At 40.0% G+C, this 18,589-nt stretch overlaps 2 protein-coding genes across 2 annotated transcripts; both read left to right on the top strand.

The window, feature by feature from the left end:
- The first annotated feature begins 1,354 nt into the window (after positions 1–1,354).
- On the top strand, positions 1,355–9,701 carry lix1l (limb and CNS expressed 1 like). Its single transcript, XM_080045477.1, has 6 exons — positions 1,355–1,890; positions 4,411–4,574; positions 4,843–4,983; positions 5,209–5,304; positions 5,803–5,880; positions 6,431–9,701. The coding sequence occupies exons 1-6, from the start codon at positions 1,551–1,553 to the stop codon at positions 6,680–6,682; spliced, it is 1,071 nt and encodes a 356-aa protein (XP_079901603.1). The 5' UTR covers positions 1,355–1,550; the 3' UTR covers positions 6,683–9,701.
- A 3,079-nt stretch (positions 9,702–12,780) lies between these two features.
- sf3b4 (splicing factor 3b, subunit 4) lies at positions 12,781–16,521 on the top strand. The gene is made up of 6 exons (XM_080045488.1): positions 12,781–12,837; positions 13,870–13,998; positions 14,144–14,686; positions 15,380–15,541; positions 15,694–15,852; positions 16,179–16,521. Exons 1-6 carry the CDS (start codon positions 12,804–12,806, stop codon positions 16,346–16,348), a joined length of 1,197 nt encoding a protein of 398 aa, XP_079901614.1. The 5' UTR covers positions 12,781–12,803; the 3' UTR covers positions 16,349–16,521.
- The last annotated feature ends 2,068 nt before the right edge of the window (positions 16,522–18,589 follow it).

Genomic DNA, 18,589 nt, shown 5'->3' with positions numbered 1-18,589 from the left:
GTCCACCGACTCACAGTTAAACCCACCTACTTTACAAAAAAAATTGCATCATCTGCTTTCCTGCTTCAGATAGGCATCATCTTTTTGTTTGTTTCTCGCTCTCTCATCATGTAAACTGACCTTCTCTCTCCCCTTCCAAGTTTTTAATCACATGCTTCAGGCTGCAGAGCTGGAGCTGTAAAGCCACAGTGTAGTTGTACTGTGTTGGTGCCAGAGGAGAACAGAGGGGGGCTCAGATTTCTTGTCTTGATATTTCTCTGACTTTCCACTGATGCGTTCAGGTGCAGCAGAAGATGTCGGACATATCAATACAGCGTGCCTGCGTTCGAAAAAACAAAAAAACTTCTCACCCTTTAGAAAAAGTGGAAGTACCTTTTGCGCAAGTCGATCATATGTGACATTTTAGGAAGTGTATTAAAGCAAAATAACCTATTTCCTCCCATTTGTGTTTTACTTCTGTGCAACTGGACCATTTTAAAGGTGAATGTCGTAGATTATTACATGGTCAGTTTCTATTATATAGCCTAAGTAAACTGTAAAAGAACGAAAGCCTGGCTTTACTAATGAAATGAACACATTATACAAACACGTAAGCATTTCATGTCAATCAGAAATATTTGTTGATTGGCTGCAGTACTATCATGTTATTCTGCCCTAATGTCAATAAAAACTGAACATCATAAAGTTGAAATTGCAAATTGGATGGCATGAGACCCTCAAGGTGTAACAAATAAAAAACTTAATCAGGGTCAAGGTCAAGGTCAAGGTATACCCTTTTTGTCTTGCCTCAATTCAGATTTAGTTTATTATTCTCAAATAAACATCTAATTTGTTTTTACAATATTTACATATATAATAAACAAACTGTCTTCAGACATTCATTTTAGGTGAGGAAAAACTCCAAATACAAACACAAAAACAATCTTTCGTGGGAGAGAAGGATGAAACATCAGGAAGACATGCAATAGGCTATCCCATAGATAGACCAAGTAGGCTATACAATGAAATTGCAAAGTGAAGAAACAGAGTTGGAAATTTACATATCACAATAAAATCATGCATTTTTTTAGTGACAAACACTGGCTTGCTTGAGCTATAATAACTGAGCACACCATTTACAAAAAAACATAGTCACGCCTACAAGTAGGCTATAAACATACAAACACACCACAATTCACATGATTAAAACAAACACACAACTGATTAAAAAAACATAATTCATCCATTAATGGTAGACAATTTGCACCCAACATCCATGGCAAAACATGCACCGTGTGGTGGTCTTGAACATGTTGAATACGAGGGGTCCTTAAAGGCATCTCTTGACTGACAGTCTCGCAGCCTAATCCAGAGAGTGAGGATGCATAGAAGCAGAGATATTTGTCGAATGAGCAGCGGATAACTTCTTATTGTCGGCTGTGATTGTCAAAAGCCCCGAAACACTTGGTTTTCCAAGCCTTCTGAGACCATTAATTGAACCCTGAAGCCGTCGGGGTGGATCGGTGTGATTTTCCTCCGGACCGGGACTTCGCAGACGTTACGTTGGGACAATGGAATCTAACATGATCCAGGACAGTATCCGCCCTCAGAGGCTGCAGCCAGGCATCGGATTCGGATCGGGACCGACCGGGACCCTCCGCTCCTCTCTCCGGCCCGGGGTGACTGTGCCCATCGCGCCGCTGCTGCCCTCCCCGGCCTCTCTAGCGGCGTCGTGCGGGCCTCCCCCTCCACCTCCCCCGCTACAGCTCCACAGCCTGTACGGCGGGCTCGGAGTCGGGCTGGGGCCGGGGGCGGCCGGCCACTGCAACCCGGGGAACCCGGCGGTGCTGAAGGAGGCGGTGGAGGCTGTGGTCCGCAGCTTCGCCAAACACACTCAAGGTTACGGCAGAGGTAAACGTCCAGAAGGGATAGCCTACTCACTGTTTAATGTAGCCAATGCATAATAATGATGATATTTGCCATGTTGTTCAGTTTGCACTTATGGAGTTTTGAGGAGCAGAAAGACACTTTTAGCTGCGCCATTTGTTAGGAAGTGGGTTAGCATCTGGAAAAGAACGAGCCACATTTCTGTAAAATGCATGTTAGACCTCACAGCGTCTAAGATACACACTTTATATAGGCTATTGTTTACCTTCCACTATGATACTTTTCAAACTGCTGCAATATCATAGGCATATAGGCTTACTGTGTTCACCCCCAGGAATAACTGTTTCCCTTTGAAAAAATTGTCACAGTTATACCTTGTCTTCAATAACTTAATAAGGGATTATAACTAGCCTACAGCTCTGGGGGGATTACATCTGAACAATAAGCCATTATATTTTACCCATACATTGGACACGTACAAAGAATACATTTTTTAAAGGTCAAGGTAGGCTACAATAGCCTACTGGTCCTGTAATGAAAACAGAGAAAGATATGAATAATGTTGAATAACAAAGGAAAGGCAGGGGATTCACAAAGTGTTACGAGAAAAGTGTGTACAAAAACAGGTTATCCACTTTTTGTGAGCAGTAGGGTAGAGTTTAGTAGAGTTCATCCAGATTAAGTGTTTTAGTCCCCCCCCCAGACCATTTAGTCTTAGTAGGCTAAGTAAAACAACACAGACATTGTTTTTTATTTTATTCTATAGAAATGCAAGCACAGATTATTATTAAATACATCTAATTTGTGCTCATATTGATTAGGCCATTTGCCTCCTTATGATCAGCTATTTTAACCACTTAATTTTTATTTTGAAATTAAATGTTTGTGTCACTGCAGCACGTGGCAATAGCTGTGGTTAAAATCAACACTAGACCAAAAGCTGCTCAAATGTTGGAGGAGTTAATACAAGTGTTCCTGTAAAGTGCTAATAGGATTTATTTCCAAAAGATTGTCCCTGTGTGCTCTGACTAAAAGCCTCTCCCCTCCCCTATATCCCTTTTAGGCTACTTAACACTGCTGACATTTGCAGCAGCAAAAAGACAGGGATATTATGGCTTATTTTCTTTCTATCTTGCTCAGACCTATAGTGATGTTTCTCAAGAAGACAGTTAAGCAATGCATGCCATTACCAGGCAATTAAAAGGCTTATATTTGCAAAAAAAAAAAAAAAATCAAGACAAAGTAAATTCCTTCTTGCAGGGATAATGTATTTATTACCTTTTCTATTTTTACTCTTCCCTGTGCTACATTTGTAAGATACGTGCTGATTGATGTTCTGCCACTGCCGCATTGTGGCTTTTGAGTCTGGGCCAGTACATTGTCATCCTCCACTATCTCAAAATAGTTCCTGTCTCTCTCTCTCTCTCTCTCTCTCTCTCTCTCTCTCTCTCTCTCTCTCTCTGCTTTGTCTCTCAGGACATGATGCTCTTAAACTGATAGAAAAAAAACAACCAACATTGTCCCGACTCGAGCCATTTAGAGGGCGCCTGATTTAGCAAAAACTGATACATTTAAGTCCAACTGAATTCATATACTTTACATCCCATCTAGCTGCTTTAACTGTTGGGTGAATACTTATTAGCAAATTTTTTTTAATGTTTTAAACAAAATACATAGTAGTAGTATCACAAGCAGACTAAACAAAGGAAACAAAAGTTAAAAAGAGAACAAATCTATTTCATGTCGACCTAACTTGTGAACTTGATTTGAAATAACTTTATTAATGTGTGTCATTTTTTTAAGTTGGTTAACAATTCTAATTTATGGGGGCGCCCTTAGCTCAGTTAGTAGGGCATCCCCCCCATGGGCCTCGGCCAGCAGCGGTCCCGGGTTCGATTCCAGCCCGCGGTCGTTCTCTGCATGTCACTCCCCTCTCTGCCCCATTTCAACTCTGTCTCTACACTATCAATAAAAAGCATAAAAATGCCCCAAAAATATCTTAACATTAACATTTAAAAAAAATAAAATTCTAAGTTACAGTGATGCTTTCCCACAAGAGGTGTGTAGAGGAGATAGTGCCTAAAATTGTTACAGCAAAGTTAGTACTTAATAATTGGCCAACAACAAGAGAGGCCTTAACAGTCACAAAGCTGCAGCCCGGAAACGTTTGGTTTAGGCTCCAGACTCTGACGGACCTGGATAATGTCGCATTTCTGCAGAACCAGATAATAATTCCTGAATCAGTTGCACATTTGACTTTCTTTTATATTGTTGTTATTTACTTTTGGAGGACGGGGATGCAACTTTCCCTCGTTTGCGTACAAGTTATGTTTCTTTAAGCAGCCGATCCAGAGTTTCCTCTTGGCAAGCCACTTGAATATTTTTGGCATCCTTGAAATTACCTCCCCCCTCCCATCCTCTTTGTGTTTAGAGGATGTTGCAGTCCAGTAACTAATGGCACAAAGTAGAGTTCTATAGACTATATTATATGAATGTAAACAGGGGGAAATGATTGTGACAAAGCTATCTTTATCTGCCCTCCAGTCAACGTTGTGGAGGCTTTACAGGAGTTTTGGCAGATGAAGCTGACCAGAGGGGCCGACCTGCGGAACGGGGCTCTAGTTGTTTATGAAATGGTCCCGTCCAACAGCGCTCCCTACGTCTGCTATGTTAGCCTTCCTGGGGGCAGCTGCTTCGGAAGTTTCCAGGTACAGTGTTTGCATTTTTTTATTATAATTTTCTTTGCACATGGTTGTTATCATTAAAAGGCGAGATGGAGAAAGGTAGTCATTCAAGTCGCACGTTTATATTATCCTAACACGCTTGTAACCACAACAAGCCATATACAGGTGCAAACATAAGAGCACAGGACAGGAATACTTGCTCTCTTTAACTTTTCCTACTGTATACATGTAAACTGTATGTGTTTATGATGGTATCTGGTCACTAATGCCTGTTCTCTTCACTGTTTGACAGTTCTGTCCCACCAAGGCAGAGGCGAGACGCAGCGCTGCCAAGATTGCCCTGATGAACTCCGTTTTCAACGAGCATCCCTCTCGCCGCATCACGGACGACTTCATCGAGAAGAGCGTCTGCGAAGCCTTGGCCACCTACAACGTATGTGACGTGTTAATAAAAAAACAGAAGGTTGGGTGCTTAAGTCAAGTTGAAAGTCCCCACAATGCATACCAATGATTGAAACTCTGAAAATGAAAAGAAAGGATTGACATTTAGGATCACTTTGCTTTGAATTGCCTCCTGAAATCTCGCACTTGAGCCCAAGGTGGCTTCTATGTGAAATGTGTTTTAAAACTGACCAGTTGTTGTCATTGTTGTTTACAGGGAAACAGAGAAGAGGCGGATAATCCAAACACAGGCATCGGAGCATTTCGCTTCATGCTCGAGTCCAACAAGGGAAAATCCATGCTCGAGTTTCAGGTGCGTAAACTTCAGAAATGTCTGTTTTGCATATACTCAGATGCACTGCCATAGTGTGAAAATAGCAGTGGCAGGGTTTGAGCCCAGTTACTTTCTTACAATGTCAGAATCATCAGAATCAGAAATACTTTATTGATCCCGGGGGGGGGGGGGATTCGGTTCATTACAGTTGCTCCAACTTAGAATAGAAACATGTGAATATCTAAGTCTAAGAATATGTACTTAATGCAACAAGGTATAACCTAACAATAAAGTATAACAGTATTATAATATAAGAACAAGTAAATAAGTATGAACATTGTACTAAAATATTTACACAATGGTAAGTACTGGAAATAACTTTTATACGAGGTATGTAATATGTACACATATTGACATCAGGATAATTTTGTTTTGCATGTGTTGATCTTAACTGCGATGTCAAATTGTTACAAACTGAGCATTCCAGAGCGATTTTTCTCCCTCATTGCCGCCGACTCGGCTGTGTTTGTGTTTCAGGAGCTGATGACTGTGTTCCAGCTGCTGCACTGGAACGGGAGTCTCAAAGCCATGAGAGAACGACAGTGTTCCCGACAGGTACCGCAAGATATCCATTCTCCTCACAGATGGCTTCAATTAGCCACCGAGTACAGTAGCAGTTTTGTTCACTTCTCATCGAGTTTTCCTAAACAAAGAGTCAAATCTTTCCCTCCATCAATATCCTGCATTGCTAGAGAGCACTGGTGAGCTGGGAAATAGGATCATAAATTCTAAACCAGGCTACCTCTTTAAAATAATGTCTACAGTAGTCACATTACACTTTATCCTCTTGGTTGTACATCAAAGAAGTACCTTCAGATTAAGGCAGTACCAATTTGACTTCCCGATACATCAGTCTGATACCTCAACTCAAGGCAGACACTGTACTTAATGTGAATCGATTGTTGCTGGCAAAAAGCCAATCTTCTTGATAACATCAGTAGTATCTGTGCCAATATTGGTGTCCTAGTTACATTTGGAAATATGATGCATTACATCCTTTACCTGAAATTTTCGCCATTGATGGCTGCCAGGATCTTGCTGTTGTCATGATGACCACATACAGATTCTTCCTCTTTGATGAATCCCTACCTTCTTTGATTTGCAGGAAGTGCTGGCTCACTACTCCCACCGGGCCCTGGATGACGACATGCGTACTCAGATGGCGGCCGACTGGGTGAACCGAGAGCAGAGCGTGGCCAGCACCATCGCGCAGGAGGTGGCGTCGACGGAGAGGGAACTGGAGGACGCGAGGCTGGCGGGCCGAGAACTGCGTTTTTACAAAGAGAAGAAAGACATCCTCATGATAGCCGTGGGCCAACTCAACGCAGCCAACACTGCCACGCTGCCCTCGCACTAAACCCTAACCCAATCCGCGCGTTGGAAACACGCCTTGCGCTCGCCAGAAGGATTCCTGGTAACAGTATTGATCACTTCATAGATATAAAGGCAATATCGTGTGAGCTTTTTCTTTTTAGGTTTTTGTATCTTTTTAGTTTTGTTACGAGGCACCAGGTAATCAGGCCTTGACTTAACAGTCTGCACATCCGTCCATACGACAAACACTTGCCGCTATAGCCGTTACCTCTTTGTGCCTAGTGATTATTACAGGATAACTGCTTTTTTTTTATAGCTGTAAAATGTGCTTGGCATACCAGCCGACTGAGGTTTACATGTTCTTTCATTATCTCATGCCGTGTTTACTGGAAGTTGACCTACAGAAACTAAGTCCTGCCTTTCATCAGTGAATGTACGGGACATATGTTAATATGACCCATCAAACCAAACACATTTAATCAAGGCATGGATCATTCTGACATTTGTTTCTTTCCTGTTTCTGGTGTGTTTACTTGCATGAATAGTATTTTGGACTCTTGGACCTTGATGGCAGGTACCATGTGTCCATTTATAATCAGAATATTTCCAGAATTTCACCACAAAAACAGCAAGGGGGGAAAATGATATAATAATTTCAAACAACAAGACCTTCCGTAATGGCTACACTACTTTGTTCTGCCTGTTGTAATGAGAATTGAGGTGTGAGTATATGGAAACGGCATCTTAAAAAACAACAGAATTGAAGTGAGCATGGAGTTTTTGTTCCTGTAAAAAAAATGTGGGTACTTGGCAAAAATGTCATTAGATGACCGATTGCTCTGACAGCCGCTCAGGTTTTGGAAAATCAGATAGTGAACCACCACTATGTTTTCTTATTGTTTTGTTTTTGCTTTTGACAAGTATTTCAGTGTTCATCGAATGCTTGGTGACCACAACACCAGCCGAATGTATATATCCAGCGTGCTATCGAGTAAAGGACCTGCAAAGGGGCGACGTTATTGAGAAACTCTCTTGACGCATATTGTGTTTGTCGTGAGCTCTGGAGTCTTTTCTTGTTAGACGGAAACGAGGAACAGCCCCACAGTTGAGGTGAAATACGAAGAGAGAGTTGAGTGATCTGTTTGTTAAATTGATTCCTCAAGTGTGAGTCATTGCAGTCAACACAAAACAGTACCAGCACTTGTGGTTTGTGTTTTTTGTTTTTTAATACATATTGGAAGCAGAAAGTTAGCAGCGCTAGTGTTTGTCTGCGAGCTGAAAACAATGTATGTAACTTACACTTATCACCTTTCCAAGACGTTTTTGTTGAAGGACCTGATTTTGTTCATACTGTAAAATGTGATATATTTTTTGTCTATACAACTAAAAAAAATGTATTGAATACATTATAAGGATGAAGGCATTTAAAGCAAGTAGCCTTATTTTAAAGACCCCCATGGAGTGGAAGTGAGAGTTTAATTGATCATTTGCGGCTGTGGTTGGAAAGAGATGTGGGCTGTGAGTTGTTGTGTGGTAAACAGCAGGAGGGTCCGTCTCTGGATCGTCAACAGCAGAAACAGATTACGCTTAAATTTGAGAAGACGGCAAAAAAGAGGAACAAAAGAAGCAGAGAGGATGATGATTAAAGCCAGAAGCAGTTTTTCTTGTTTTAGTGCTGCGTCTCTTCCCTGGGATCGCCATGCCTTTATGTAACATGCAACAGTTTGACATGTAAAAAAATAAACTATAAACATTTAATTGTATTTAATGAGGTCTTTAAAGGATGAACTACTCTACTTTTGACCTTTTTTGTCATTTCATGCTTTAAGTGAAATTATAAATGACCTGTTACATTAATGTTACAGTACGTTTTTGACTGAAGGAATAGTTCAACATTTGGGGGAAATTTGCTTTCTGTCTCATAGTTAGACAAGAAGATTATTGTCACTCTTATATATATCCAATGAATATAAGGCAATTGCTAGCAGGCAGTTAACTTAGCTTTACATAAGGAGAGAAAACAGCTAGTAAGGCTCTGTCCCACAGTAATAAAACCAAATTGCAAAAACGTGTGCCGAGATATTTCTGGGTTTAATATTTACTGTGCAGATGTGAAAGTATAGTATCTTAAGTCTTTTCATCCAACTCTCCACCACGAAGAGAATAATCAGTTGTTCCCCTGTCCCTTGAATATATTACATGACATTAGATTATCTTACAAACTGGGATTTATTATATATAACTGCCTGTGGTATACATCTATATATATTATATATTCTTTGTTTGGTACTCTTGCATAATATGTGTGCAGCACAAGTAAGGAAATGTTTATTTTGTAATTTTGCCTCCTGCAGCTCTCTTCAGTTATTGCTGAAGAGTAAAAAAAAAAGATATTTGACCTGATACAATGAACACTTTGACCTCAGAATTCTGCAGCCTGAATCCCAACCCTGTTAATCTTAGATTTTTTAATTTTTCACAGTGGTTTTGTTTCTACTCCCAAAATCTCTTCTGCAGATACGTTTGAGCATGATTGTATTGTCCCATAAACCGATTTCAAACATACTGTACAACCAGTGCACTCATTCTGAAGCTGAAATTGAATTGACAAGGAAAATATCAGCAAGTATTCAAATTGAGCTGGTTACAGGAATGAAGGAGGGGATTTCAAATTGTGTCCATATTTATTCCAACTTGGATGCTCATCATGTGTGTAAGTTTGGGTCACAAGCCATTAAATCCCGGATCTTTTTTCTTACTTAATGCCGTTTGAATTTTTTTTCTGATCATTATCAATGAAGGCTTTTTTTAAACAATATATTTTTTTGCTATCCATTTTATAAATATATATATAGAAAAAAACCTTGGGCTTTTCATCTTTTGGCTTTGACGCATGATGTGTTGTTTTTGTTTTTATATGTTTCATACTCTATACAGTATTGTTTTTTAAAAAGTGTTTCTGAAGGCCCTTATTGTATGTATTTTCTATGAGCATTTTGTATCCATGTTTATACTTTTAGTAGATTTATATATGATGTAATAAATGGGCTCATACAAATGTGTATTGATTTGTCGTGTCACTTATTTCACTACATAGTACGACCACTGTCTGAACCTTCAAAATTAGGAGCAAGCTGAATGAACAGAAAATGATTATGTTTGCTTTTATTGTGGATATGAAGTTGAAACATGTTAAATGTTGAGAATAGCTGAAAATAACTAGAAAATGCATCTCCAGAAGAAAATGTGTGTGAATGCTGGAGGCTGAAAAAAGCTGATGCTAAACTGGATAGCCGGAGGAGTATGGCGTTCTGAAAATGTTTGAAAATGTGTAATGAAAAATTATGCAAAATAGTGCTAAAAATGCAGAAATGTTAAAGGTGCTGAAAAATAGTGCTCAAAATGCATAAATGTCAATATAACTGCAAAATAGTGCTAAAAGTACAAAAATCTTAATGTTACTGCAAAATATTGCTGAAAATTCAGAAATGCAAAAGGAACTGCAAAATAGTGCTGAAAATTAAGAAATGTCAAATGAAGTGAAAAACAAAGCAGAGAATGCATTAATGTGAAAAGAATATGACAGATGGGAAAGCCGTTGAAGGTACTTGAAGACATTAAAGTGCTTAAAAAGTAGTAGTGGCAGTAGTAGTTGAGAGACAGAGGCCCAAACAGCTGTTGTGGGCCTAAAAATGCTGAGTCACTGTAGGACAGAACTGGTGTTCTCACAGAGAGAATTGCAGATAACAACTAGTCGAACAAAACACCAAAGCTTAAATTCTGTAGGGCATATTGTTAAAACGTTTTAACTGTGAGCAACACATGGCTTTGCTTAAGATGTACATGATTAATGTGGATAAAGTTTAAAATTACTGAGAAAACAGTTTCAAAAACATCAAATTTGTGTTTTTGTCAAAGTCTATAAGACATGAAAAAAAACGTTGAAGTGAATCAGAGAGCAGCGGGGTTTACTCTGCTTTGAGGCACATTGTTCAAATGATGTAAGTATAATGTTAGAGATTTTCAAAGTATCACATTTTGCTTAATAATAAGCTGAAGATTGAAACCTGAGACTTCTTTAAAGAATAATGTATCCATAAGTTCTGCCAATGACTGTTGTTGTATTAAGGACAACTCCGTCAACATACTCACACAACAATCTATAACTTTTACTGTATTATTATAGTGATTTCCGGGGGCGCCCTTAGCTCAGTTGGTAGGGCGTCCCCCCCATGGGCCTCGGCCAGCAGCGGACCCGGGTTCGATTCCAGCCCGCGGTTGTTCTCTACATGTCACTCCCCTCTCTGCCCCATTTCAACTCTGTCTCTACACTATCAATAAAGCATAAAAATGCAAAAAAATATCTTTAATTATAGTGATTTCCAAAGTTAGTCTCACACTTTACTTCAAATAAGCAAAAGATTGAAAGTTGAGACTTCTTTAAAAAAATATTTATCCATACATTCTGCCAATGACTGTTGTAGTTGCATTAAGCACAAAAATGTCAACATACTCACTGTATTATGTTAGAGAACGTTATAGTCCAGGCATTATATGACCTGACCTTAAAAAAATTGCAACAGAAACCATTCCAACTGTGTTTGACTCATGAATATGTAATAAATAACATACTAAAAGTCTTAAGGAATCCATGTGGTGGAAAGTTATTTTTTAAGGGTTTTCTTAACCACACCTTTTTTGCCAATTTTCGGCTTCTAAAGTACTGTTTTATGGTAGAGGGGATATGTGCCAAATTGTTAACCTTTTCAGAAAAGCATGAAGCTTGGTACACGTATACAGTTTGGGGCCCTGAGCAGTTTCAGATATTTAGCCATTGCAAAATGTAATCATGGTTGCCGTTGCGACCATTTTACTTTCCGCCATAGCCTAATTATGCATTTTTCCTCATAACTCCTGAACCAAACATAATAACACATAACTAGTGATGTCTAACCCTATGTTTTCATGGTCAGGGATTACAATGATACCACATACAACATCAGAAACAGTGAAGGTCAGTAGTTAAGGGTGAATCCAATGTTTTTCCGAAAATGAAAGCCCAATATCCGAAAACATCGCTGTGACTTTATAATTTGGGCCTATGTTACATAGACATTGTGTAGCATTTATGAGTTTTAATTTTGTTCTAGGATCCGGAAAACTTTTCATAAAGTGATGGCAAGAAAATTAAATCAAATTAATATAATGACCTAATAGTTAATAATTGATTTGCATTGCATCCGACACCATATCTCTTGTTAAACAAAGTTGTCGGTTGATTTGGACAGTACTATTGGTGTAGATATCAGAAAGCAATTGGAAATTGTGGGTTTTTTGTAGTTTTTTACAAACATTTAAGCCTATGTCTTTGTTAGAGAACAAAATTAAAACTCATAAAATGCTACACAATGTTTATGCAACATAGGCCCAAATTATAAAGTCACAGTGATGTTTCAAGCTTCATGCTTTTCTGAAAAGGTTAACAATTTGGCACATATCCCCTCTACCATAAAACAGTACTTTAGAAGCTGAAAATTGGCAAAAAAGGTGTGGTTAAGAAAACCCTTTCCACCACATGGATTCCTTAAGACTTTTGGTATGTTATTTATTACATATTCATGAGTCAAAAACAGTTGGAATGGTTTCTGTTGCAATTTTTTTAAGGTCCACCCCTATTTTCTCACAAAATGCCTGTACTATTAGTGTGAATGATACTCCAGCATTCACTCTAATTAGAATCTCTTGAGTAATCGCTGCCCTGTGCCCTCACTCCCTTATCCATATTATTATATAGCTGCTTTGATTTCCCTGACTTAATCTTATTGTGTAAAACCCTAAGAACCTCGTTCCCGAATCCGACCAAATAAAAACAGGTCACAAAAAAATATTCACTTGGAAAACCAATTTCTCAAGCATCATCACACTCAACATGCCTCTTCAGTTGTAAAAAAATAATTGTATTTTTTTCCTTTTATATTATAGCCCATGTAAAATCATTTCAGTTAAGTATTATTATTTATTATTGTATTATATTTTCTATTTATTTAACAAATTTGAATTAAATTAAATTAAATTAATTTATTTCACTACTTCCGCCTTCGGCACGCAGGCAGGAAGAGGCGGGGCCTAGTTTGAGGACGCTTGCCGTGCGTTGCTCATTCAACATGGCAGCGGGACCAATTTCAGAGAGAAATCAAGGTAAATTCATCGTTAGAACACCGTTTTCAACCTTTTTGCCTTAGTCTTCTGTGAAACTGACTGTCGGTTACACTCTTAACCGCTCACCTTATTTTTATAAGCACCTGGTTAGAGAATAGTTTGGGGTAAACAACCGGTCGATCACATGGAAGTGTGCAGCTGTAGATAGCTTCGCTAGCCGCTAATCTGACCATTCAATTAAATTATATTTACTTTGAATGTATTTCACATTCTTGCCTCATTCACATTATTTCGCAGAGTTGATTTCGATTGATTTAAAGTTTGGCGGCTGTTGGCAAATTGGAAGCAGAGCTAAGTCTTGTTTGTTAGCAGCTAAAGTTAGCCTAGCACGATACTTTGTTTGTCAGTTAACACATTTCTGGCTGCCATTAGCTTTTAAAATCAAGGAATAGGGAACATGATCTGTAGTATATCGATATTATTCTCACGGATATTATGGCTAAAAATGTAGGTAACCTTCCTCACAGAAAAACGTTCTTAGTTTGCTCTAGTACATCCTCCCTGAAAGGCCACATCATCATATTTTCTAATTAAGTGTTATTGTCTTGACATTTGATCAGAGTGAAGTGAACCGAAATGCCTCAAACCTTCATTAAATAGATGTTCTTGGTCTTATAATCAGTACGTTGTGAAACCTTTAATGTGTAACTGTTGTTAAAGCCACTGGATAGAAACTTTGAATATTGTTTTCAGCGAATTGTTGTAAAGTGCAGGTCCTTTAACTATAACATCAGAACTGGTTATTAAAATGGAAATACAACTTGAAGCAAATGAAGACCATCAAATCTGACAATTGAGATGAGTTGTTTGTATCTATTGTGTGTGGGTGTATATGCCTGTGTGTCTGTTTACAGAGGTAGAACTTTTGACCTTTTTACAAGACTAATGATACATTGGCAGCAACCAGACATTAAGCATGTATTGCCTTGTGTTTTGTTTTCACCCAATTTGTGTAATGTTTGTAGAATACATTTTCTATAGTTTGTGTTTAATTCTTATCTATTTTTTCAGACGCCACTGTGTATGTCGGCGGCTTGGACGAGAAGGTTTCAGAGCCATTACTATGGGAGCTTTTCCTGCAGGCCGGTCCTGTGGTCAACACACACATGCCCAAAGACAGGGTCACAGGCCAACACCAGGGTGAGTATTTCAGCTAATATATTTGCTAATATTGTCACTACCTACCAAAGTAGCTACACGTTCATCGGAGGAGAACAAAAAATTAAAACTAACCACAGCAAAAACATTTTTATGGAGCTAACTTTTTTCCCCACTCCTCCTCCAGGTTATGGCTTTGTGGAGTTCCTTAGTGAGGAGGATGCCGACTATGCCATCAAAATCATGAATATGATAAAGCTGTATGGCAAACCAATTAGAGTAAACAAGGCATCCGCGCACAACAAAAACCTGGATGTGGGTGCCAACATCTTCATTGGTAATCTGGACCCTGAGATCGACGAGAAACTGCTCTACGACACGTTCAGTGCCTTCGGCGTGATCCTGCAGACGCCAAAGATCATGCGAGACCCAGACACCGGCAACTCCAAGGGTTATGCTTTTATCAACTTTGCAAGCTTTGACGCATCGGACGCCGCCATCGAGGCCATGAACGGCCAGTACCTCTGTAACAGGCCCATCACAGTGTCCTACGCCTTCAAGAAGGATTCCAAAGGAGAGAGGCACGGCTCGGCTGCAGAGCGACTCCTCGCTGCTCAAAACCCTCTCTCCCAGGCAGACAGGCCACATCAGCTGTTTGCAGATGCTCCACCGCCTCCCAGCTCTTCCACGCCGGTCCTAACTGCACTGGGAAGCGGGATGCCTATGCCAGGTATGACCCAAGTACAGTGGATACTCAGGGTAGATGTTAGGACATTAAAACACACGGGATGTTCTGCTGTCTTTGTAACAATATTTAACCACAGTTGTAATACAAAACCTTTTCTATTGCTGTTCATCAGCACATATGGAAAGATTCCATTAAGAAATACATAAATAGATGATGATGATTTCTGAAAATGTGCTTATAGATGATAGCATAATGTACTATAGTGTATGTTTCGGTATAGTTTGGCACATGAGAAAAATGACAACTGTGATATAAGATCTATTGGCTTTATGCCCTATAAAAAAGCCAGTTTTCTGTCCACGCTTGAGTATTTTTTGTGAAAATCTTATTCATAAAAAAACAGATGAAATATCTGCAGAAAATTTTCCCTGACATGATACAAATATAATTTAGTAAAGTTTTGTTTCATAAAGTTGTAAGCAAATGGGTGTTTCTATTGTAATGCCCATGTCATTCTAAATAAAGCAGTTGCCTCAGGTAAAAGATCATGTTTGGGGTGATTATGTGAGTGATTTGTTATAATCTTGAACGTGTCTGCAACAAATTAGCCACTTTGAGATATTTTGAAATGGCAAAATATAAACAATGGATAAGAAGACTACTCTGACAGCCTGACTTTGTAAAGTAAAGTGATGACAAAATAATAACTTGTCAATGCGACTTGTCTCTGTGCAGGCATGCCACCTCCTGGTTTCCCTCTTGGTCCTCCTCCTGGATCGATGCCTCCGTCAATGCCCCCCTCGATGTCTATGCCTCCAGCAGGTTTACAACAGTCTGGTGGTGGTGGGCCTCCAGTCGGACCTCCACCCTTCCCTCCAGGCAACATGCACCATGGAGGTAATGGCTTGTTAAAAACTTCAGTTTTTCACACCATGTAATGTATCTGTGTGCTCGCAATTCTGTTATAGATGTTGTCGTTTGCTGCAGCGCGCAACACATTTCCCTTGCTCAAGCCCACTTGTTAAGACATAATTGTCTGTGTTACACAGGTATGCCTCAGATGCCCATGCACCCTCCTGCTCCTCCTGGCATGGTGCCTCCTCCTCCGGCTCCCCCAGGATCAAATCAGTCCCGGGGACCGCTACCCCCTGGCATGCCCCCACCCATGCCTATGGGCATGCCACCCAGAGGGTATGGACCCCCCATGGGTAAGCACTGGGTCTTTTCTCTTTTTAAATTTGACCTCTGCTATTTGAGGGAACACGCTTCAAAGCAGGAATAAAAACACCCGAAGTGTCCATCACCTTATTGTCTCATCTGTAATATGCAGCAAAATAGATTAAATGATTTATAAATATTGTCACATACCCAAATCACCATGACTACCTTGACAATTGATTTACTATGTGGAGGCAGTTTACTGATGAACCTTTTATTGACAGTAACTCTGTAACCCCTTCATTTAATCAATATTTATTAAATATTCATACATTTAATTAAGATATTTTCTAACATTAATCTGTCCGTCTCTCAGGTCATCCGGGGCCTCCAGGTATGAGAGGGCCTCCTCCCATGCCTCCCCCTGGCTACGGTGCAGGCCCTCCTCGTCCCCCTCACTTTGGTTTCCAGAGAGGACCCCCAATGCCTCCAAGACCGCCCGGCGTCCCACCCCGCATTCCTATGAGAGCCCCCATGCCACCGTAATCCATCTCAGCCAACACAAACAGGATCTCATTTTGCTTTTTTTTAAACTGAACATCTTAAGATCGACTCAAGTTTGTAATAGTGAAAGTAATTTAAGCAGCTGTTATTTTTTTTGTTTTTTTTGTGGTCACTGTACAGATGAAGACCTTTTGACAATAAAAACTTTTAGTACATGTTTTGGAATTCTTCTCATCATTTTTATCATTTCTGTTCTGCTCAAAAAATGTCTTCATGACAAGGTGCTCCCCGTAATGATACAAAGTGGTACGAAAGAGAATCAAATCCTGATTTCCTCCGTCGCATGATAACCGGTAGAAAAACATATAGCTCGGGACTATAGGTATAGTCTATAAGTCTACAATAGTGTGTTAAAGACTATTTTTTCACCGTTAGCAGAAACAACCCAAGTTTCAAAATGTCTTTAGGCCTATAGTTTTCAACCAAATCCACTTGAGCTGGGGCTATTAAAGATGGACATTTAGAGTCCTCCTTCAGAACATTGCATTTCTACACAGACTGTATGTGATGCATAGAAACAACTTGAATCATACTTGTAGAGATTTTATTTGAATGGCACGGATGATGACATCACGCTCGCCTTTCAGTAGCAAGTCTTGATGAAGCAGAAGGGATCAAGAACATTGCAAGTGGTTGGCATGGCAACAGGAGTCAGGTGTGTCTGCACGTGTGTTTCCCGTGCACACAATTTAATATTCGTGTGTAGCCTACTAATGATTTTAAATGAAAAAGAAAAAAAGTGAAAATATGTTGTTTGTGCGCGCATGCTGCGAGGATGCGCACGTAGGCATATTGTAATTCAGTGTTACTTGCTGTCCAAAAAAAGAAAGGAGATTGGCCCATTTTCCCTTTCAAATTAGGGGGTTAAAATTATAAATGGTACGAGCTTTAAAGCGCACGAATCTGTGAAAAAAGAGCGCAGATTGTGTGCAGATATGCGCCAAAAACCCATCCAGATATGAAGGCGTTTATGTGTTTCTGCGCTCGTGAGGTTTTTCTTTTCGCATGGGGGAGGGGACCCCTGCACATCGCCGAGTGAGTGTGAGTGGATGGCGTGGGCTTCTCTGCATCATCACTCGGTTTACAGCGACTGCCGCGTACGCATCATCATCCTCATCCTCCTCTCATCACCATCTCCAGGCTTGAAGGGGGACCACCACGTCGCAGGGAGAAAGGTGAGCTTGAATATAACGTGAATAATAATGAATTCTTAGCAACTGATGGCGTATTGTTGCTGTTTTTTTGTTTGTTTTTTGTTTATCTTAGTGTATTGTTTTATTTTGCTTTGAGACATCACGGGGAAGAGGACGATGGGCGTGTTTTCCAAAAATTCGCTTTTTACACAGCAATTAAGATCGATTTTGTGAATTGGGCCTGATATAATCGCATTCAAGTCGTGACAAGCCGCTGGCGGTGTGATTGCTAAGAATGTGTGCAGGTGTAAAGGATGCAGGCCAGCACACGATCGCCTGCCTTTTATATAGGCTATTTTAATCTGCTTTTATAAATTGGCCTTCTAGCGATAATTGGCCTTTCCCCTCTTTCTTAACACATATATGAAGACGATTGATTGGACTGAATGCTTACATTTTCTCACATTCATTAAGAATCTTGAATTCGCATTTTGCGTAGCTCTTCCACGCACTTGCTGCATGTGAAAAATGGCAATCCTGCAACATTATGAAGGAAATAGGTCAGTGAGAGCCTAATATTAGTCCTGCCTGCATGAAGATGTTTAGCCATTTCTGCGGCTGTCGATTATGTTTTTTTCAGGTGTCCAGATTTTTCACCACGACACCACTTTCACGACTGATACAAATCTCCCTGCTTTAATGAGCTTGCGTGCGTGTGATGTGATGGTCGTGCGCCCATAGTGTGCGCCCTGCTGCTTGGCTATGCAAGGAAGTGGTAAACTGAGGCTAATCGATTTTTGAAAGGGGAGAGAGAGAGAGAGAGAGGGGGAAACATGAGCAGAAAAACAACTAAAGGGTTGCTCAAATCAGGGAGCCATAATATCCAGTCTCCTCCTCATCCTCAGACCTGCCTGCCTTTGGCCACCGACAGGCCTGCGTGTTGCAGGGCTGCATGCATGGGGGCTGTGGAAATGCTGTCAACTTGATAAGAGGGATGATGACATGAGAACATGTGGGCTTGAAGCCTCTGTTTGAGCACGACTGGTGTTTGCCTTTGCACTGACCTACAGTAATGTGTGAAAAAGACAGT

The sequence above is a fragment of the Ammodytes marinus genome, assembly GCF_949987685.1.
Source record: "Ammodytes marinus genome assembly, chromosome: 17".
Classification (NCBI taxonomy): Eukaryota; Metazoa; Chordata; class Actinopteri; order Uranoscopiformes; family Ammodytidae; genus Ammodytes; species Ammodytes marinus.
This window is presented reverse-complemented; position numbering and strand designations above follow the sequence as displayed.